General features: G+C 34.6%; 1 protein-coding gene across 1 annotated transcript in view; it reads left to right on the plus strand.

Moving 5' to 3' along the window:
* The window catches only part of LOC111145285 (kinesin family member 20B), a 77,496-nt gene that overhangs the window by 27,931 nt on the left and 26,532 nt on the right, over window positions 1-23,033 (plus strand). The window contains exons 17-22 of the mRNA XM_022500119.1: window positions 877-929; window positions 6,095-6,248; window positions 10,665-11,904; window positions 12,239-12,377; window positions 15,505-15,624; window positions 17,757-17,817. Coding sequence (XP_022355827.1) covers window positions 877-929; window positions 6,095-6,248; window positions 10,665-11,904; window positions 12,239-12,377; window positions 15,505-15,624; window positions 17,757-17,817 — 1,767 coding nt within the window. The remainder of the gene's footprint in view (window positions 1-876; window positions 930-6,094; window positions 6,249-10,664; window positions 11,905-12,238; window positions 12,378-15,504; window positions 15,625-17,756; window positions 17,818-23,033) is intronic.

Below are 23,033 nucleotides of genomic sequence, written 5' to 3' on the forward strand. Positions count from 1 at the left end.
ATGTATCTTACCATATTAGATGTTGCAAATGTATACAAAGATAGTTGGTGAGTATAAGAGATTTATGTAGCTTATTTACTATAGTGACTAGAAGATTCTTTGATCTAGGTAACATTTAAAGTTTAACATTTTAGTGGCTTTATAGTACTTTACTATTAAAAACTTTTTTTGCCTTTATTTACTTTCAGACTAATATTAGTAGAAAATGGACTTCTCAAAAAAAGCAAAACAAAACCAAAGAACAACCACCACCAAACTAAGCATTAGTTTTATGAGCAAATAAAGAAATCTTACAGGAAATTGTAATGCTATGAATTTTATTCTGTATTTTTTATGAATTGTCATAGTGTAGTAGATTCTGCTCTGGGCTTATAAGTTTGGGATAAACTGACTCCTCTGGAGTGCTCTTAAGTTTGTTGGTGCTCCATGACAGCTCTGAGCTATATATGTGTATGCGTGTATATATATATATATTTTAAATTTACACATATATATTTATAATGTCATACCTGATTTTTAAGTGTTAGATGAAATACTCTGCCCTTTTCTTTGTGAAACAAAATGGTTAGAAAATAGCAGGTAAGTGGTATTTCTACATAATTAAGTGGACTAGAAAGGTACTATTTTTCTCTCTTCTCTGAAATTATACCAGAAATTTTTTACAATTTAGTGTATGTCATTCATTTTTACCCTGCATGGGATGTTGAATGTGGCTTTTTCAGAAACATTGCCCTCTGGGGGTAGAATTAGTAGCTGAATGCCGTGTGCTTCTAGGGCTATCAAAATCATTTTTCCCAAATGTAACACATGTTTCGTGATTATTCAGTGATATATTTTTTAGATGCTTATTTATTTTCAATATTCTTATTTTTTCAGAATCAGAAATTAATTTAAATTCATTGGTTCAAGAACTTGAGAAATCTAATAAGGTAATACTTCTAGTTTTATTTTGTCTTGATAAGGAACTTAATAAAGTAATTGAAGGAACATGAATTACGACAAGGTACTTTTATTTTTAAAATAATTAAAGAAAAAGTAATAATTGATAGAAGATTGAAAATTATGTTTCCAATGATAGCCCCTGGAAAGCTTCTTCAGTTTTTCCAGAAGATATTTTATTTATATATAGAGAACATATACACGCATCTTTTTTCTATGTAAAAGAGAAGATAAGAAAGCCCCCCATAATCTTCCTCCTGAATGAAAATAAGAGAGAAAACCAAGTTGGTTGATAGCTTGTTTTTTAGATGTTTACCTTATTTATTTATTTGAAAGATTTTATTTATTTATTTAAGAGATAGAGTACACTGGACCAGGGGTGAGGGGCAGAGGGAGAGCGAGAGAGAGAATCTCAAACTCCCCACTGAATGCAGAACCTGCCACAGGGCTTGATTCCAAGACCCTGAGATCATGACCTGAGCTGAAATGAGTGGGATGCTTAACTGACTGAGCCATCCAGGCACCCCATATGTATTTATTTTTATAGAACACTTAACTATGTATCCTCTAAAATGTTCTACATATATTAACTCATTTAGATCTCAGAACAACTTTATGATGATGTAGATACTGTTATTTTTTATTTTTGCAGAGACATAAAATAACTTTCCCGGGGCCATACAACTTCAGAAAAGTTTAGGATTCATCCCTGGACAATCTAATTCCAGATTCCTCTTACCCAATATGTTATATTGCTTTTCTTTCCTTTATTTAAATAAACATATATTATTTTTTAAACAAAAATAAGGTCATACTATGCATACAGATATTTTTACTTAGTCTTAAAATGTGAAGGAATTCTAAAATTGCATCAGACTTGCATTTTATCTACCCTAAAATATATTTATTAAACATTGCTATTTTTCTTCTTTCCAAAGAAAATACTTATGCAGAATCAAAGAATTTAGGAGTTGGTAGATATAATTGATCAAAAAGAGGATAAAACAACAAATTTCAAAATGTAAAATTTCATACAGAAAACACATTTGCAAGCAGTATAAGAATTTAACTTTGTCTGCCTTACAAATTACACTAAAAAGTCTATGTTTTGGTTCAAAATAAAGTAATTTAAAATAACTTATATAGCCTAGATTAATTTACTAAGAATGTTGAATTGCTTGTTTTGGTGTGGAATTTAGTTTACCATTGTGCAAATCTGAGTTTTTGAGAACATGCAAAAGGGCATTTGACCTCTTTGTACATAATATCCCACAAACTATGCTGGCAGTGCTTTACGTATGTGAAAGAAAAGAATATGTAGCTCTTGGAAGTCTAAGCCTTAGCTAGTTGGAAGGGGAGGTCTGGGCAAAAGGAACTTAATGTGCTCAGATAGCTGGAGGTCATAAAGATTTCTGTCTCTCTTTGTTTCTATCACTGTATCTATCTGTATTTCTATGTCTTTATATAGAACTATAAATGAAATTCAGTGGAGTTAGGGTTTTTTTGGTTAGAGGCTTATTTTAATTAAATGCATTTTTTGCTAATGTTCATATGCTTAATGGCAAGGATATTTTATTTTAAAAATTGCATCATGTACTATGCCATGTAAAGTGTTTAAGGGTTTTAGAAGTACAAGTTTAGGTAATTTCATATTTAGTTAGTTTAGCATAATCAGCCTGCCTTTTAATCCTTTTTTTTTTTTAAACAATGGTTTTGGTTTTCCTTTATGTTTTTTTATTGTAAACTCCTTTATATTGTTGTTTGAATTAAAGAAGACAGAATATATATATAACATAATAGCCTGAGTAAACTAATAACCAAACCTCTCTGCTTTGTTTGGAGGTACTTTTTTATGTCTTTTCTCTGACCAGATGAGGCAAAATTGACATTGTAAAAAGTGCTGTTGACTATCGTTTCTCTCTTTAAAGTCAGGGTCCAGTATTCACCAGTATTCTCAGAATCATCTAAGCATTAGGGGGGCTTTTGATACTATAGGAGTAAATAAGAAGCATTCTAGAATAGCTTACCTTTGGTCTAATCTCTGGTAGCAGACCTTTATTTTGGTATTCTTTAGAAGCATTATTCAGTCTGTCTAACTTTTTTTTTTTTTTTTTTTTGGGTAACAAAACTGGGAGAGACCCCTTTTTAGTAAGGAAAAGAGAAAGAAGAGAAACATAAAATGATTTATTTCAATCAAAAAAAAAAAAAAAAAACCAACAAAACGAACAACAAAAACACTTGTTGAATGTCTACTATGTTCCGGGTACTGTATTAGATTTTGAGAATTATATAGATGACTAAAAACGAGTCCCCTTAATGACTCCTCCGTGAGAGAAACCACGTAAACAGAATTATAATGAAATGTGCAGTGAGCTGAGAATAGGTGGAGGTTTAGGGAATACTTTCTGGAGATGAAAATGATTAAGTTGAGCCATGAAGGATGATTAAAATTCAATCAGTTGAAAGTATGGGGAAGGGGCAGTCCATACCTGGGAGGGACAAGAAAATAGGCTGGCCTTCCAGGTGTAGGATTCAGGAAATGAGAAATCTTTCAGTCAATGTAGGAAAGCACAAGCATTGTTCAAGAAAAAGTTTGAAGCAAGGAGAGGTGAGAAGTGAGGCAGGAAGCAGTGGGTTGGGGTAAGGTGGTTGAAGTTCTTAAATTCTGCATTAAAGAGTTTGAGTTTTATTCCATGGGCAATGAGAAGCCATTAATTTTAAGGAGAGGAGTAGTAAAGTTGATTTTTTATTTTGAGTTTGATGTATTTGGAAATTTGGAGGATGGGATTGAGATGGAGTTAGACTGGAGGCATAGAGACCAGAAAAGCCTCCTTGGAAGAGTCAGGTGATAGTTGATGAGGCCTCTGATTAAGGGTATTTGGATGGTGGCGGTAGAAATTAAGAGAGGATATTGACTTGTGAAATAAGGGGAGATAAGACCTTTTGGGACTGGGAGCTTGACTTTTTATAGTATGAACTGCTGGGCCTTCAGACTCTTAGTACTTTTGTTTGGCTGTTCAGCACATGGTTTTGCTCTGATCACTTGATTTGGATTGTAAGTCTTGTTTGGTTTGGTGAAGGAAAATAAAAACAAGAAAAAAAAAGCCAGAGACATCACTCTGGCAACTATATCTTTGAAGAAAATTATTGGAAATTTAAGTTGGAATTCTATTTATTTCTATAGAATGTTTATATACTGCAGTGTGTTAGTCATGTTTAAGTAATAGTAAAAAAACAATTTAAAATAGCAATGTTTGGGCACCTGGATGGCTCAGTCATTGGGCATTCGCCTTTGGCTCAGGTCATGATCCCAGGGTCCTGGGATCGAGTCCCACATCGGGCTTCCTGCTCCTCGGGAAGCCTTCTTCTCCCTCTCCCTCTACCCTTCTTGTGTTCCCTCTCTCACTGTGTCTTTCTCTGTCAAATAAATAAATAAAATCTTTAAAAAAAAATAACTTAGCAATGTTCCTATTTTAATAGTCCTTGCCTATAAATAGACTTTTTAGATTGGTTGTAGATTCTGTTACCAGCTAGGTTTAAATAGTATGTGAAATTTTTCATGTAAATACATAAACAAATGTGAAGTAATTTGGAACTTCACCTGATGTGCTATTTAATTGTTGATCTAGGTCACTGTTCCAAAGCTTGTCTTGAAAGCAGACTCTTCCTAATGATAAACTTTATTTTGAATGGTAGTTCTTGATCATTTAACATCCACACATACTCTAGGGGCAGAAAAGACTCCTTTCAATAACAGTTGTGTAGGGGCACCTGGGTGGCTCAGTAGGTTAAAGCCTCTCCCTTCAGCTTGGGTCACGATCCCAGGGTCCTGGGATCGAGCCCCGCATTGGGCTCTCTGCTCAGCACGGAGCCTGTTTCCTCCTCTCTCTCTCTGCCTACCTCTCTGCCTACTTGTCTGTCAAATAAATAAATAAATAATCTTAAAAAAAAATAACAGTTGTGGAGGATAGATTTTTTTTTTGGAGAAGTTGTGTAACTTGAAGGAGGGAAAAAATGATCAGATCATTTCCCAAGAGTGAGGGAAGAGACAACTTGACCTGTCATGCAGTGTTTGAAAACTCTTAGGCTCTGTCACAAGTGTGATCTTTCTATTCCAGGATTTTGTTATTTCTCAGTGCTACCAGGGGACTAATTGTGAGAGTAGCGGTTTTTCATCATGAGATCCTCTTATCTAAAAAAACTGCTTTAAAAAACCTCATTACTTTATAATTTAAAAAAAGGCATCTAATCTCCTGAATAAAATGTTTGATTTTATGATGGAAAATGACTTTTTGTTTTTCATGCACTTTTTTTTTTTTACCCCTAAAAATGGTTTGCTACCAGCAGAAGGGATTTAAATAATTTTTGCATTTAAAAAAAAAAAATCCCTGGCTTTACTATACCTTTGATTATTTTATAGACTTGTCCTTAACTGCTGAGTTTCACCCTTCCTTTTTCCAGATAACAGTATATAGTATCTTTTTCTGCTAGCCTTTTAGGGAGGCATAATATTTGCTTTAAAAAAATAGAAGTCTAAGTGATTTTTATTGTTTAGATAAATAAGCAGCTCAGTTTTAAGGCTGTCTGTAGACTGTATATCTTTAAATATACATAGGCTATATATTTAAAGCTAAGGCCAAAATTATTTTTCTGGGAGTTGTTAAAGTATAAAAAAATGCTGCCTATCTTTCAGAGGCTTTGGTAACAAAACAGTTGTTGAGTTTCTAGAGTGGAACCTCAAGATTTTAAGTTCAAGTATATATAAGAAACAATTTTGTCATAGTGTTTTGTATTTTTCTTTTCAAAACACATTTTGAATGTGACCGGGGGTAAGTATTTTAGGGTTTTCCAGTTATCCCCAGAATAATATCTAGTCCATTAACAATGAATTTGCTTGTAGATATCAGGATAAAACTATATGCTTAACTGACTTTAAGATAAGTGTTTTTGTTTTCCTTACTGAATGTACAAGTTAGTTAATATCACTCTCTTGCCAGAGCCATCAGTTATTTAGGGTGAGACTTAAGAAGTAATTTAGAAAATGTTTCAACAAATTTGAAAATAAAATTTTTACAATATACTACTGAAACATAATTCCTATAGCTTTTGTTTCTTATAGCTTTGTATATGCCAACTAATCTTTATTTTATTTTAGCCTAAGGATGGTACATTTTCTTTAATAATAAACAATAAATTGGCTTCTAATGAAACCACTGAAGTGCCTGAGGACAACAAAACCAAAACTGATTTGGGAAGAAAAAGAATAAATAAAAATGAACTTCAACTAGAAGAGCCACCAGCAAAGAAAGGTACTACTTAACTTGCCATTAGGAGGGTTTTAAGAAAGTTAGTTCCTAAACTGGTAATGGGAAAAGTTGCAAATAGAAGGAAATTTTTATCTAAAAAAAACCCAAGAAAATGTATAGGTCACTGATTTTTTGCTAACATGTTATAGACTGCTTGGAGGATGGGTGTATGTATTTATAGCTGTCCTTTATTTTAATAAAATATTTTTAGATACTGTGTTTTTATCCCATTTTGCATACGTATGATTCTTTTTACTTCTGTGTCTATGGTAGTTAAAACATCATTTCTATTTTCATAATTATAGTATTTTCTTATACCCAAATCTCCCCACATTCTTTTTTCCATCTATGAAAAGACATTTGCCAGTAAGACTTCAAGCTGAGCATTATGAAAGACGTATGTGCTCAAGTTATTGTATTTACTAGGGAATTACTAAAAAAGTAGGTACATGCTTACTGTATAGTACATGTCCCTATTTATGTGGAAGATGGATCAATTTTAAAGTTCTCTCTAAGCTATTTGTTACCTCTCTTTTTTTAATTTAATTTTTTAAAAAGATTTATTTTTTTGACAGAGAGATAGAGAGCACAAGTAGGCAGAGCAGCAGGCAGAGGGAGAGGGAGAAGCAAGCTCTCCACTGAGCAGGAAGTCCGATGTGGGGCTCGATCCCAGGACCCTGGGATCATGACCTGAGCTGAAGGCAGCCGCATAACTGACTGAGCAACCCAGGCGCCCCTGTTGTCTCTTTTAGAAAACTGTTGTAATATGATACAGGGAGTAAGGGCTTTCTAAGAGTTTTAGAAACATAGCTTTAGAAACCTTCCTAGCTGCTTCATCCTGAGAAAAATGGGTAAGTTAAGTCTTACTTTTGTTATTAGTAAAGTAAAATAAGTACCACCTGCCTACTGGGTTGTCAACGATGAAAACAGTGGGGTAGTACACCAACTTAATAAACACCTCATAGAGCCGCAGTAAAATGAATGTTTTCAAAAGTAGATGCCTTAGAGGATAATATTAGATATATGGTTTATGGGATGTACAGTGCTGTGTGAGCTAATAGATCGAGACTAATATGCATATGCCTTCTGTTATCCATTGCTACTGGGAGGACAAGTTTGCTATGATTTTTTCCTCCTTTCCTCCTTTCACTTTGGTCAGTGCCATAGAATAGCTGAGAATGTAGGATCTGTAGGTCACTAGGAAGTAGAAGTGGCGGGGCACCTGGGTGGCTCAGTGGGTTAAAGCCTCTGCCTTCAGCTCAGGTCATGATCCCAGGGTCCTGGGATCGAGCCCCGCATTGGGCTCTCTGCTCCGCGGGGAGCCTGCTCTCCCCTGCCCCCCCCGGCTGCCTCTCTGCCTACTTGTGATCTCTGCCTGTCAAATAAATAAATAAATAAATCTTAAAAAAAAAAAAAAAAAAGAAGTAGAAGTGGCCAGGGACAAGTGAAACACACAGTGGGACTAATCCTAAAGGTAACCCATTCATGAAGAAGCATACTTAAGAACTATAGTTGTTAGCTATAAGTAATTTTGATGCAGGTAGATTTAAATAAGTTTAGGTAACATGACAAAAGACTTTTTTTCTCCTTAAAGTCACAACCACTTTGACTATTTCTCAATTATTTGTGTTATTAGAGACTACAGGGATTACATAAGGTGTCCTATGAAAATCGTAGCTGTAACCACCCTCCTCCCCTTTACCTCATACTAAAAAATGGTCTAGAATAAAATCTGTGACTCCTGTAACCACTAGGATAAGATCAGGGGGTTGATAGTTTCATGGGATGCTTATGTTCTCTTCTTAAAAGGAAATGCAAAGCCATTTCCCCATGGAAGTGAATTTGCTTGTTTGAGGTCATTGTATCTGTAATTTGGGAAAGTTGGTAGCCATGTGAACAGTCCAAGAAATAAGGCTTCAGATAGCAATAAAAGAGACAAACCGGAGACATGATGTAGTCTGCTTACTTGTGATTTTTCAATCAAACTGTAATTGTTTTAACAGAATACAAGCAGGAGAAGTATAAGTTGAATGTAGTATAAATACTGAATTAAAGTGTCAACTACATTCTTTTTTTTTTTTAAAGATTTTATTTATTTATTTGACAGAGAGAGATCACAAGTAGGCAGAGAGGCAGGCAGAGAGAGAGGAAGGGAAGCAGGCTCCCTGCTGAGCAGAGAGCCCGATGCGGGACTCGATCCCAGGACCCTGAGATCATGACCTGAGCTGAAGGCAGCGGCTTAACCCACTGAGCCACCCAGGCACCCTGTCAACTGCATTCTTGTTGTTTGTGTTTAGTTTTTATAAGTTAGCAATGGATACTTAAGAGTTATCCCATCTCTATTGCTGGACTAATACTTTAATTTTTTCCTAAGAAGGCTGTCCTGAATATGTTCTATAAATCTTTGGATATAAAACATTTAAAGTTTTCTCCCATCCAAGTACTAGCCAGGCCCGACCCTGCTTAGCTTCTGAGATCAGATGAGATCGGGCGCGTTCAGGGTGGTATGGCTGTAGACAATTTAAAGTTTTCTGAAAGAGTAGTGTGATTATCTGAAAAAAAATTAGGTACTAAACAAATTAGTTTGATTTACCTTATGTAATTATCCTAGTTCTTAAAATATGGTAAAATTAAAAGAACATTACTTGATCACAAAAGTTTCACTGAGCTTTCTGTATGCACTCTAGGGTTTAAGGACTATATGTATCCATATGGTATGCATGACTCAAATCTCTTGACTCAGGATAGATAGGATCTATTTGTGAGTTCTGAATTTCTGATTGTTGTCATTTTAAACTTGCTTAGATCCTTTCTCTCTCTCTCCTGATGAATGGTTCAGATAGTTTTATAACTTGTTTTTTTAAAGAGCATGGTATTCTTAAAAAACCATTTCTAAGTTATGAAAAAAAAATCCATCCTCATTTAGTTTTCCTAATTAGTCATTTCCACTGATGAAGTCAGAGGTATAAAAATAGCATCAAAAGTAGAGAATTACAGGGGTGCCTGGGTGGCTCAGTGGGTTAAGCCGCTGCCTTCGGCTCAGGTCATGATCTCAGGGTCCTGGGATCGAGTCCCGCATCGGGCTGTCTGCTCAGCAGGGAGCCTGCTTCCCTCTCTCTCTCTCTCTCTGCTTGCCTCTCCGTCTACTTGTGATCTCTCTCTGTCAAATAAATAAATAAAAATCTTAAAAAAAAAAAGTAGAGAATTACATTAAATGGAAAGTAGAATAGAAGTCTGAACCAGTGGAGAAGATGGAGTCATTCCACTTTGGGATGACTTGCCATAACTGTAAGATGATAGGAGACAATCTGATGGAAAAAGGATATATTGGCTGAAAATTATTAAAAAAAGAAAAAATCCGTAAGAGTAAGTTGGCAAGTTTGTTATAAAAATAGTGTAAATCTTTAAGATTTCAGAGTAGCTGGAATACTTAGAATAAATCATGAATCTTAAGGCAGTAAATTGGGAAAATGTAACTACATACATAAGAAAAGCTTCAGAAATACACTCATCAAGCTTTGATGAAAGTGACGCTCTACCACAAGGGTAATGCCATGTTTTCCCTACACTCTTTGAGGCAGAGGAGACAAAGTAATTTTATTATCTATAACAATGTAAGTTATAGATAATAAATCCTTATTCACTGAGCTTTTAAAATTAGTCCATATTAAAGAAAAGAGATCTTGGGATTGCATAATGGGATTGCACAGTTACGGCTGTATAGTAGCATCTAGATGGTTGGGTGAAGGAAACTAATGTGGATTGTATTCAAAGAATGAAAACTGAACTAATAAAGCTTGTTTTTGCATAAATACTATGGAAACTGAGATAGATGATAGTATTTTTGTTTTCCTTTGAGGAAGTGATCATAGGGTTAAGGAGTTTGACAGTTATACAGCTAGTTATGCGTAAGGCTGCATGAGAGTTCCCAGAATTTCAACCATTTCCCCCCTAATTTTAGCTATGAAAATATAAGGTACTCAGTTTTCAAGTCATTCATTTAGTAGATATGTAATACAGTTGTGCTTTTAAATTATCTTTAGGATTTGGAATGTCTGTGTTGGGGTGTCTCATGTGATTTCCTTCCCTCCGTCCCATATTATAATGATAACAAATATTTGTAGTAGATAATTGAAAGAATATTGAAAGTTATAAAAAGAAAATTGGGTAGTTTGCGTCAATTTTGGTGTACTTCTTTTGCTCTTTCTGCATTAATTAAAGGAACTATCGTTTTTAATGGGCTTATATTGGTGTGTTTTGCAACCTGTTTTTTTTTTTTTTCACTCAGTGGCTTACTTTTGTTTTCATTAGAAGTTTGCTTCCATTTTTTTTTTTTAACATTTAAATATTGGCTTATATGGTAACTTTTTGGTTTTCTTAAGATTTACCTGATTAATAGCAATTTTCTTATTTTTAAAGGATCTATTCATGCTAGTCCAACTATCACTGAAGATGAAAAGAAAAGTGAAGAAATGCAAAAGCGCATTTCAGAAGATGGGGAAGGCATTAGAATTTTACAAGAAAATAATGAAGAGATGAAAACATGTTTACTTTCCGCTGAAAATGAACTTAAAAATGAAAAGGCAGAAAAAGCAGAATTAAATAAAAAGATTATTAGTTTGCAGCAGGAACTTTCTCTTTCTGAAAAAAAGAGTTTTATTTTAAGTATAGAGGTCCAACAAATTCAGTCAAATTATGATAATGCAATTTCTGAATTACATGTGCAGAGAGGTATAAATCAAGAACAAGAGGAAAAGATTGTGAGATTGTCAGAGGAGATAGAAACCGCTAGGAAAAACATCACAAATAATGTTTCCCAAATTAAATTAATGCAAGCAAAAATAGATGAACTGCGAATGCTTGATTCAGTTGCTCAGATCTCAAACATAGATTTACTCAATCTCAGGGATCTGTCAAGTGGTTCTCAAGAGGATAATTTGCCAAATACACAGTTACGCCTTTTAGAGAATGATAATTTGGTAAGTAAGCGGATTAAAGAATATCATATTCAAGAACTCAGTAGGGAAAGTTCTTTTCATTCTAGTATTGAGGCCATTTGGGAAGAATGTAAGGAAATTGTAAAGGTCTCTTCCAAAAAAAGTCATCAGATCCAGGAACTGGAACAACAGATTGAAAAGTTACAGGCAGAATTAAAAGGTTGCATGGATGAAAACAATAGATTAAAAACAGAGGAGAAGGAGAATAAAAATCAAGGTGACCTACTAAAAGAAAAAGAAAATCTTATACAGCAGCTGCAACAAGAATTGCAAGAAAAAAATATTTCTCTTGATATTCAAGTACAACATGTAGTTGAAGGGAAGAGAGCACTTTCAGAACTTACACAAGATGTTACTTGCTATAAGATGAGAATAAAAGAACTTGAAGCAATTTTAGAAACTCAAAAAGATGAATGCAATCATTCAGCCAAGTTAAAACAAGAAATTTTGGAAAAGGAATCTGTCATCTTAGAGCTAGAAAGAAATCTGAAGGAATTTCAAGCAAATCTTCAGGATTCTATCAAAAACAACAGAGATTTAAGTGAAAGGGAAGTCAAGTTGAAAGAAGAAATCTCACAATTAACAAGTAATTTGCAAGATGCAAAGCATTCACTTCAGTTAAAGGAAGAAGAAAAGGAAACCAACTGGCAAAAAGCAGAAAAGTAAGATAATAAAATATTTAAAAATGTACAAAGGGTTTATTTTATCAGTTTTCCTCTATCTTTTAAATTATTTAGTTGGGTATAACTTAATCTAGCATAGTGTGTTTGAAGAGTAAAGAACTTGAACTTAGTTCAACTAAGTCTTTGGAACCAAAAGTTATATGCAAAAATCTGTTCATAAAATCACATGAAATCTTCTATGAAGGACTCAGTCATTGATTGGACAGTCTGGGTTTCTGAAAATTTAGAATTGTATAGGTTGTTACTAGCTCACATGTATGATCCTGTGTGGTTTGTGGTGTGTCACTATAGAAAAATGATTTGTGTTCTTTAGGTTGAAAGAGGAGCTATCTGCAAGCTCTGCCCTTACACAGACTCTGAAAGCAGATCTTCAGAGGAAGGAAGAAGATTATGCTGAGCTGAAAGAGAAACTCGCTGATGCCAAAAAACAGATTGAGCAAGTTCAGAAAGAGGTAGGTTATTTGAAAAGTTGTGTGGCCAATTTAAATAACAAAGATTGTTTTCATTATAGAGCACATTTTTTAGACACTAATTTTAGAATAAAACATTTATCAACTCAATTTTTTTTTTCAAATGAGGAGAACACTTATTTCACAAAAGAAAGCTTAAAGTGAAGAATGTCCAACATTAGGAAGAAATATGAGGGGGAGATCTTGGGGGAAGGGTAAAAGAGATGGTGGGGATTAAGAGCACACTACGTTAATGATGAGCACTGAGTAATGTATAGGATTGTTGAACCACTGAAACTAATATAACACTCTGTTAGCTTTGCTGTAATTAAAATAAAAAACTTAATAAATTTCAAAAAAGAAAAAATTGGGGGCGCCTGGGTGGCTCAGTGGGTTAGGCCGCTGCCTTTGGCTCAGGTCATGATCTCAGAGTCCTGGGATCGAGCCCCGCGTCGGGCTCTCTGCTCAGCAGGGAGCCTGCTTCCTCCTCTCTCTCTGCCCGCCTCTCTGCCTGCTTGTGAGCTCTCTGTCAAATGGATAAATAAAATCTTTAAAAAAAAAAAAAAAAAGAAAAAAATGTGCCTCATGTAGTACTAGAATCTTTTTTTCTATTAAGAACTGCCCAGTTCAATTCCCCCCAAAAAGTAAAAAGCAAACTTCTGTTTGCAGATAATATTCACGAGAGTATGCAGTATAGTTGTTACAAGTTTTTATCATAGTTTAGTTTGAAAATAGGAAATACAATCACTGATTCCAAATACAAAATATACAAATGTGCATTCAATGAGAAAATTCCCTCCCAGCTGTCCCAGTGATCAAGTTTCTCTTCAAGGCATCAAATGACACCAGTTATTTTCTTTTTCTTTGCTTCTTCCTCTTTCTATCCTTTTTTTTCTCTTTCTTTAAAAAAAGTGAAAGCATCCTGTAAACACTGTTGTAAATCTTAGTTTTTTCACTTAGTAGTGCATCTTGGCTGTTGTATCAGGGTATTATAATTATTTTATGACTACGAAATTTTATGACTACAAAATGATTACAAAATTATGACAGAAATGTTAATTGGTCCTGGATTGTTGGACAGTTCAGATGATTTCATCATCTTCTGATTGAGCTTATGAGGCAAAATCATTTGAACATTTACAAGTCATTCTTAATTAGAATTTATGGGTCACTTGTTGGTACATTGTAATTTGGTATTTATTATGCTCATTATGCCAATTTATAAGCCAGAAGTAATGTATGAGAATACGAGTATTTCTTTCACCCTTATCCACAAAGTAGTATTTTATCATACTTTTTGATATTTGACAGATAAAGAGTATATATCTGGGGATGCCTGGGTGGCTCAGTCAGTTAAGCATCAGCCTTTGGCTCGGGTTGTGATTATGGGGTCCTGGGTATGAGCCTGTGTCGGCTTCCTGCTCTGTGGGAGGCCTGCTTCTCCTTTTCCTTTTGACTACAGCTCCCCCTGCTTGTGCTCTCCCTCTCTGTCAAATAAATAAAATCTTAAAAAAAAGTATAATTCTGTTTCTAATTTTGAAAACTTTAGTTCTAAAAAACTCACTGTAATCCCAGTTTGCATTTTTCTAATTATGAGTGAGCATCGTTTTGTTTAAAAGCCATTTGTGTGTGTGTGTGTGTGTGTTTCTGTGAGCTGTGTATTCATATCTTGGGCTTTTTAAATTTGGGTTATTGATTTTTATTCTGTTTTTAAATTAGTTTTGCTTTATAGGAGCCTATAACATATTCAGGAAATTAGTCTTTTTAAGAGTATGAATTGTAGACCCCTGCCCTTATTGCTGTTTTCCTTGGTAAGGTTCTTTTTGTTTAGATCAAATTTTTTATTTTCATGAATTTAAATTTATTAATTTTTCTACTGTGACTCCTTGATTTTGTCTTGTAGTTAGACTTTTTCTAAAAGCTGAAACAGTTTTATTATTTTTATTTATTTCTTTTTTTAAAAAGCTGAGAGAATTTTAAAGAATTATATTACTTTGAGTTAGTCAAAAAGAATATTTAATGTGTAAGGTCTGAAGAAATTGATACAGCAAATGCTTATGGGTCCCATCCCTATAGGTTTCCTACCTCCATAGAAGTTATTACATTGAATGTTTTGTGTTTATCTTTTATCTTCTAAAAATATAATTTAAGTCATACCTATTTTTTATTTCTAAGCAGTATATTATATTTTTCTGAGACTCTTTATTTTTCACATATTCCTGAGGTTCATTTATGTATGGTTGTAATAACCACTTCCACCTTGTGTGACATTCTTTTTTCAATTAATTTTCTTCATTTTATGAAATCTCTAGAATTGATGTGATGGAAATGAAATTGGTGTAAAGATGTTTGTAGATTATCTTTTTTTTTTTTTTTTTTTTTTTTTGGTGAAGATTTACATACTTGTTCATATTGCTTTTGATTTCTCTAACAAGTTTGTAGAACTAGGTTACCAGTAACATAAAAGATCAATTGACCTTCACATACATGAATAACTTTTGTTCTTGTAACTGTTCCATTTTCATCCTCTGTGGGCCATTATTAGCTTTTAAAGTATTTCTTGTTTTACTGGATCACATTACTCAATAGCCGTTGGAAAACTGAGCCAGTATTTTCCTCTTAGAGTATCTTTATTGATTTCTTTGTGATAATGGTTTTGCTGTTGCAAAGTGCTGTGTTGATTCTTTTTTGAGAGCACTTACAGAGTTTGAGATTCTTAAAATATTGTGAGAAGAAAATGATCTTTTCATATGCATTCTCCTTTAGTGTATTAAGAAATTTCCTGATAATTTGAAGCCATATCATATAGTATGTTAGAATCTATAATTTTTCTAAAGTTTTTTTTTTTTTTTAAGATTTTATTTATTTATCTGAGAGACACAGGAAGAGAGATAGTGCAAGAATATGAGCGGGGGAGGAAGGAGAAGCCCCAAAGTGGGGCTTAGTCCTAGGACTCTGGGATCATGACTTGAGCCAAGGCAGATGTTTAACTGACTGAGCCACCTGGGCACCCCTCTAATGGATTTTAAAAGATACAAATCTTTGAACCACTGGCCATGAATTTTAAACAACAACAAAAACTTAGCATTTAAAAAAATATTTAATTTGTTTTATAAACATTACTTTTTAGGTATCTGTAATGCGTGATGAGGAGAAATTACTACGGATTAAAATTAATGAACTGGAGAAAAAGAAAAACCAGTGTTTGCAGGAAATAGATATGAAACAGCGAACTATTCAGCAACTCAAGGTAACAGTCTTGTTTTTAAAAATAGTTTAAGTAGATTCTCTTGGTATGTCTTAGTTTCTACTTAAATGTATGTGTTCTTTTTTTCTTTTAAAGAGTTTATTTATTTATTTATTTGAGAGAGTGAGTGCAAGTGGGGGAAGGGTACAGAGGGAGAGAAAGAAAGAGAATCTCAAGCAGTCTCCCCACTGAGCATGGAGCCCGATGCTGGCCCTGATCTCTTGATCCTGAGATCATGATGTGAGCCAAAATCGAGAGTCAGACACTTAAGCTACTGAGCCAGGCAGGCACCTCAGTGTATCAGTTCTTTATAACAGATTCTCTCTTGACTAGTTCTGGAATCTAAAAATTAATTACTTAAATAAGGCCATAGTGATTTGCTTCTAATGAATAGAGTATGGAAAGGAAAAATTTGTAACTTCACTGTAGAGAAACCTGGCAGACACCTCCTTAACCAGGTGTTCAAGAATGACATCACCAGTAGTAAATCATACTGATACCATGTGCTTCCTGATTTGACGTGTGTGACCAGAAAGGCACATCTCTTATGTGGTATTTTTTTCCCCCAAATCCATAACCTCAGTCTAATCATGAGACAACATCAAACAAATCCAAACTGAGGATGTTTGTACACAATACCCGACCAGTAAAAAGTGTCAGGGCCATTAAAGAAAGGGACTACCAAGGACTTCTTACAAATTGGAGGAGATTAAGGGGACACGATTACTAAATTCAGTTTTATATCCTATATGAGATCCTAGAAGCAAAAAACGATATCATTGGAGAAACTGGTGAAATCCAATACAGTCTATAGTGTTGTTAAAATTATTTATAGCAGTGCTAATTTCTTTTTTTCATACAAAGATGATTGTTTCCATATTTTAAATAATAGAGCATAGAGACTCAACTGCTCATATTTTGGTCCAGTGTTTCTCGATTTTTAAATAAATGTACTGTGGTAATACAAGAATTAACATTAGGGGAAGCTAAGTAGAGCTTATACAGGATATGTTTGCTATCTTTGTGACTCTTCTGTAAGTCTAAAACCGTTTCAAAATAAAAAGCAAAAAGAAAATGAAGCTCATGTCTTACAAAAAGTGTCCTTTTTTCAAAAGGACACTTAAAAAGCAAAATCCCTTTATAAGTGGTTAAATTTTGCTTGACATCAGTTAAATGGATTTGGCAACAATTATAAAATGGATTTATTGTATTCTTTGCATGTTGGCTTTTGAATGAAGCAAACTAGTGACTATTTAAGTGTAAATACATGATTTTAATTTTTAACTGAATCTAATCCTAATAAAACAGTCTGTACTTTCATAATAGGTTTCTGAAATTTCCAGGTTCTATAATGATTCATTCCAAGACTTGAAATGTAAGGAGATAGTGTTGATGTAAATGAGATAGGGAGTGAAAGTTGGATTACTAATAAGTTAAAACTAGAATTGGAGGATTTCCAGGGCCCATAATTTACTCTTGCCTCTTGTGGCTCCTGTTACTTTTTTCAAACTCCCCAGCTACTTCCTACATAGAGGGGGTGGAGGACCCTATTTTTCTGCCCCTTAAGTTTGTTGATAAGAGACTTTTTTTTTATGGCTTTCCTTGTTCCTCCTATGTTAAGTGCATAGTAAACCTCCATTTCTTCATTTCTCCTTTTTCTGGTGTGTAGGAGAACATGGTAGCTTAAAAAAATTGAGTAAATAGGGGCACCTGGGTGGCTCAGTCGTTAAGCGTCTGCCTTCGGCTCAGGTCATGATCCCAGGGTTCTGGGATCGAGCCCCGCATCAGGCTCCCGGCTTGGTGGGGAGCCTGCTTCTCCCTCTCTCACTCCCCCTGCTTGTGTTCCCTCTCTCGCTGTGTCTCTCTGTCAAATAAATAAATACAATATTTAAAAAAAAAATTGAGTAAATAAAATGACTGGGTAGTAAACTTTGTGGTGGATTAAAGGTGTCAAGTTTTTTCACCCAGCCCTTTTCTCCAGGGCAAAAGAAACTTGGAAGCATGAGACTAGTAGTCAGCCTTGTGGGAGAGAGATTTCAAACCCAACATTGAATCCTGTTTTCAGGTCCCACTGTTAAATACCACTGTGCATTTTAGTTACATTTGCATTGAATTCATGCTTTTTCATCTTGCAGGAGCAGTTAAGTAATCAAAATGTGGAAGAAGCTATGCAACAGTATGAGAGAGTGTGCAAAGGTGAGGAACAAACCTCTACTTCCAGTACTAAAATAACCGCAGAATAGGTAGTCACCATAACAATTGAGTTAGCATTTTCCTTTGAAAATTATAAAGTAAGGTCAACAAAAGATGTAACTTTATCAAAAGAGAAGAGCATTGATTTTAGCGAGTGACTTGTAAACATAAAGTTTATTCTTTTTTTTTTTTGAAGATTTTATTTGTTTACTTGACAGAGGGAGAGCGAGAGTGGGAACACAAGCAGGGGGAGTGGGAAAGGGAAAAGCAGGCTTCCCGCTGAGCAGGGAGTCCTGTTCAGTGGGGCTCAATCCCAGGACCCTGGGATCATGACCTGAGCCAAAGGCAGACACTTAATGACTCAGCCACCCAGGCCACCCAAAAAGTTTATTCTTAGAAAAATAAAACATTAAGAAACATACAGTGGAATACCATGCAGCCTTCAAAAGAAATGAAATCTTGCCATTTGCAATGATGTGGATGGAATTAGACGGTATTATGCTAAGTGAAATAAGTCAATCAGAGAAAGACGATTATCATATGATCTCTCTGATATGAGGAATTTGAGAGTCAAGGCGGGGGCTTGTTGGGGGGTAGAGAGGGTAAAAATGAAACAAGATGGGATCGGGAGGGAGACTCTTAATCTCATGAAACAAACTGAGGGTTGCTGGGGCGGGGGTAGGGATAGGTGGCTGGGTTATGGACACTGGGCAGGGTATGTGCTATGGTGAGTGCTGTGAAATGTGTAAGCCTGATAATTCACAGACCTGTACGCCTGGGGCAAATAGTACATTATATGTTAATAAAAAAACAGAAATATTCAGTTAAAGGAATATTGATTTCTAAGTAATGGCCAGTATTTTGTGAAAAACGAAGTCATTAGTTACATTGGTCACAATGAATGGAATAGATTTTTAGACAAAATCATGTAGGAATATATGTCAAGTAAAACATCTTTAAAATGAAAGTATTTTTAAAAAGTTTTATAAACCATTTAATACTTTAGCTTCAAACTTAGGTGCTGAATTATGCTTTTATTACTCAGATTTTGATTTTTTAATTTGAAATAGGAAATTACCTTTGTAGATGATACATATGTCTTTCTGTTCATAATATGCACATTCTTCTACCCCTCACTCACACATTAACCTCTTGGTTGTGTGAGTAGTAGAGCTGGGATTTGAATCTACATCTGTTTCACTCTTAAATTTCAGATTCTTTTCACTAATTTGTGCTATTTATACTTGGCCCACTAGAAAAAAAATGGTGTAGGGTGACCAGATTATTACTTGTTTAAGTGATTTGGACATCTGTGGGATTTACTTGGATCAGTTATTTCAGTGTGTGTGTGTGTGTGTGTGTGTGTGTGTGTGTGTGTGTGTGTGTATGTGTGTGTGTGTAGCTACACACTGTCCTATTTTCTCTTGCCCTTTTTTTTTTTTAAAGATTTATTTGTTTATTTGAGAGAGAGACCACAAGCAGCAGGGAGGGATAGAGGGCAGACAGAGAAGCAGTCTCCCCACTGAGCAGGGAGCCTGATGTGGGGCTTGATCCCAGGACCCTGGATCATGACCTGAGCCTGGGGCATACACTTAACTGACTCAGTCACTCAGGTGCCCCTCTCTTGCCTTTCCTTTAGGCTTTTATCCCTTAACATTTCCTATTTCCATAATCCTTTTAGGGTTTTTTTTTTTTTCACTTTGGCTTCTTTGTCATTGTTGGCAAATGTGAACAGATCTTAGCTATTCTGAAAAAGCATGTCCATGGACCAGGATAGAATTTCTAACATATTTTTTCTAACATAATTTTTCCTCTCTTTGCCAAATACTAAGAACTGTGGTACAGGCCCATTTTGACTACTTTAATCTGGCTTTCATCTTCTCCACACTCTTGAAACTTGCTCCCTAGTCACGTATAACCTACATGTTTTCATCTATTAGCTTTTAGCAATCCTTTCTTTCCTTTATTTTTTACATTATTCTGACATAATTTTCCACCCTCCTTCTTTTCCTCATTTTCATTTTTTATGTAGTATTTACTGTGTGTGAGTGTATATTTTTTTCTAAATGAAATGGTAATATGTAGCTTCCCCCCCTTTGAAACTTGTTTTAGCTGTTGTGATCTGTTCTGTACCAGTTACTGCCTGTCTCTCAGAATGAACCACAGCTACTTTGGCAGCTTTCCTGATTAAGGAGTCATCTTCTTTTTTCTCTTTGTTTTCTCACTGGAGAGTCCATTTACTCCTTTGATTTCACTTGTGTGTGAGATGTTCCCCAACAAACAAAAAAGTGCATTTTCAGTTCAGCTTCTTTATTTCCGTTTAAACACTGAATGCCATATACTTAGATATCTTAGTATAAAATTCTTTTTTAAAAAAATTGAGATATAATACATAATAATTACCTTTTAAAAGTGTACAGTTTTGTGCATTTTAGTATATTCACAAGATTGTGCAGTCACTACCTCTATCTAATTCCGGAACATTTTCATTACCCCAAAAAGAAACCTTGTACCCATCAGCTATCACTCCTCAGTCCCTGTCAACCACTAATCTGCTTTCTGTCTCTGGGTTTGCCTATTGCAGACATTTCATCTAAGTGGGTGCATACAACATACGGCCTTTCGTGTCTTATTTCTTTAACTTAGCATTATGTTTTCAAGTTTCATCTGTATTGTAGCATGTATCAGTACTAAATTCCTTTTTATGGCTGAATAATATTCCATTGTAATGAATACTACTTTTTTATGTATTAGTCGATAGATATTTGGATTGTTTCTACTTTTTGGCTTTTCTGACTATTTGTATACAAAGTTTTGGGTGAACATCTGTTTTCATTTCTCTTGGGGATCAGGTGTAGAACTGCTGGGTCCTCTGATAGTTCTATGTTTAACTATTTGAGGAACAGTTAACGTTTTCCGACAGTAGCTATACCATTTTACATTCTTATGAGCAGTAGATGAAGGCTCTACTGTCTCCACATGTTGCCAACTCTTGTTATTTTTCATCAAAAGAATTATAGCTATCTATATTAGTTTCCTAGGGCTGCTAGGCACCACAAACTCGGTGCTTATGACAACGGAAGTCTATTCTCATACAGTCCTGAAAGCTAAAAATCCAAAATAAAAACATTGATAGGGCGGGCTGTGCTTCTTTTGAAGATTCTGCCCAAGAATCTTTCCTTGTCTCTCTTAATTTCTAAAGGTTGACGGCAATCCTTTTTGTATTGCTTGGCTTATGGCAGCGTAACTCCAGTCTGTCTGTGTTAATTTCTTTTGGGTGTGTATGTGTTGGTTTCTTCTACCTATGGGTCTCTGTCCAAATTACCCTCTTCTTATAAGGAGACCAGTCATATTGGATTTAGGACCCACTCTAATCTAGGTGACCTTATTCTTAACTTGATTATATCTGCAAGTACCCTGTTTCTGAATAAGGTCATATTCATAGTGGATGGACATGAAATTTGGGAGGACACTATTTAACCTGATATACTGGTAGTTATGGTAGACATACATGTAAAGTAGTATGTCATTGTGGTTTTGATTTGCATTTCCCTTATGACTAATGATATTAAGCATCTTGTCTTGTGCTGTAGGCCATTTATATATTTTTGGAGAAATTGAAGTCCTTTGCTCATGTTTCAGTTGGGTTATCTCTCTTTATTATGGAGTTGTAAGAGTTCTTTATGTATTCTGGATACATGACTTATCAGATAGATTTGTTAATGTTTTCTCCCATTCTGTGGGGTGTTTTTCACTTCCTTGATTTTGTCCTTTGATGCATAAAAGTTTTTAATTTTCATGAAGTCCAATTTATCTGTTTTGATCGATTGTATTTTAGGTGTCATGCCTAAGAAACTATTGCTTAATCCAAAGTCATATAGGTTTTCTTCTAAGAGTTTTTAAATTTTAGCTCTTTTATCTAGATCTTTGATTCATATGGAGTTAATCCACTTGAGTGTAATTTTGTATATTGTGTGAGGTAGGTGTCTAACTTAATTATTTTACATATTGAGAATCAGTTGCTCCAGTACCATTTTTTGAAGAGACAGTTCTTTCTCTTACTGCATTCATTGTCTTTGCACTTTTGTTGAAAATCAGTTGACCATAAATGTAAAGGTTTATTTCTGGACTTTTAATGCCAGTACCACACTATATTGTTTCTGTAGTTTTATAGTAAGTTCTGAAATTGGGAAGTGTGGATTTTCCCATTTTTGTTCTTCTTTTGCAAGATTGTTTTGGCTATTTTGGATTCATTGCATTTCCACCTGAATTTTAGGACCAGCTCGTCATTTTCTGCAAAAAAGCCAGCTGGAATTTTAATGGAGATTGGGTTAAATCTGAGGATTTATTTGGGGAAATTGCCAACAAACAATATTAAGCATGGAATATCTTTTCATTTAGCTAAGCCTTTTTAAGTTTCTTTCAGTGGTATTTTTTACTTCTTAAGTGTATAAATTTTGCACATCTTTTGTTAATTAATTTCTAAGTATTTAATTCTTTGTAACGCTGTTAAAAATGGAATTGTTTCCTTAATACCATTTTTTGGATTGTTAAGTGCTAGTATATAGAAATACAGTAGATTTAATTATATTTATCTTGTGTCTTGTAAACTTAGCTGATTTTATGAACTCTAATAAGGTTTTCTTTTTCTTATATAAAGTATCATGTCATCTGCAAATAAAGATGGTTTTACTTCTTCCTTTCCATTCTGTTTGCCTTTTATTTCTTGTTTTTATCTAAATGCTCTGGCTAAAACCTCCAGAACTGTGTTGAATAGAAGTGGTGAGAATGGATGTTTTTGTCTTATTCCTGATCTTAGGGGGAAAGTTTTCATTTTTTCACCATTATGCATAATGTTAGGTGTGGGGTTTTTGTAGATGCTTTTATTAGGTTGAGGAAGTTCATTCCTTTCTGTTCCTAGTTTGTTGAATGGTTTTATCATTAAAACATGTTGAGTTTTGTCAGATGTCTTTTTGCATCCATTGGGATAATTGTGTGGTATTGTTCTTCATTAATAAGATGTATTGCATTGATTGATTTTCATATGTTGAATTAAACTTGAATTCCTAGGATAAATCCCACTTGGTCATGGTGTGTGATGGTTTTTTTAAGTTGCTGGGTTTAGTTTGCTAGTATTCTGTTGAGGCTTTGCAGCTGTTTTCATATAGGATGTTGTTAGTCTACAATTTTCTTTTCTTATGATGAGTGGTTTTGAAGTC

Source organism: Enhydra lutris, unplaced genomic scaffold (genome assembly GCF_002288905.1).
Source record: "Enhydra lutris kenyoni isolate GAN:26980312 unplaced genomic scaffold, ASM228890v2 scaffoldscaffold12, whole genome shotgun sequence".
In the NCBI taxonomy this organism is placed as follows: domain Eukaryota; kingdom Metazoa; phylum Chordata; class Mammalia; order Carnivora; family Mustelidae; genus Enhydra; species Enhydra lutris.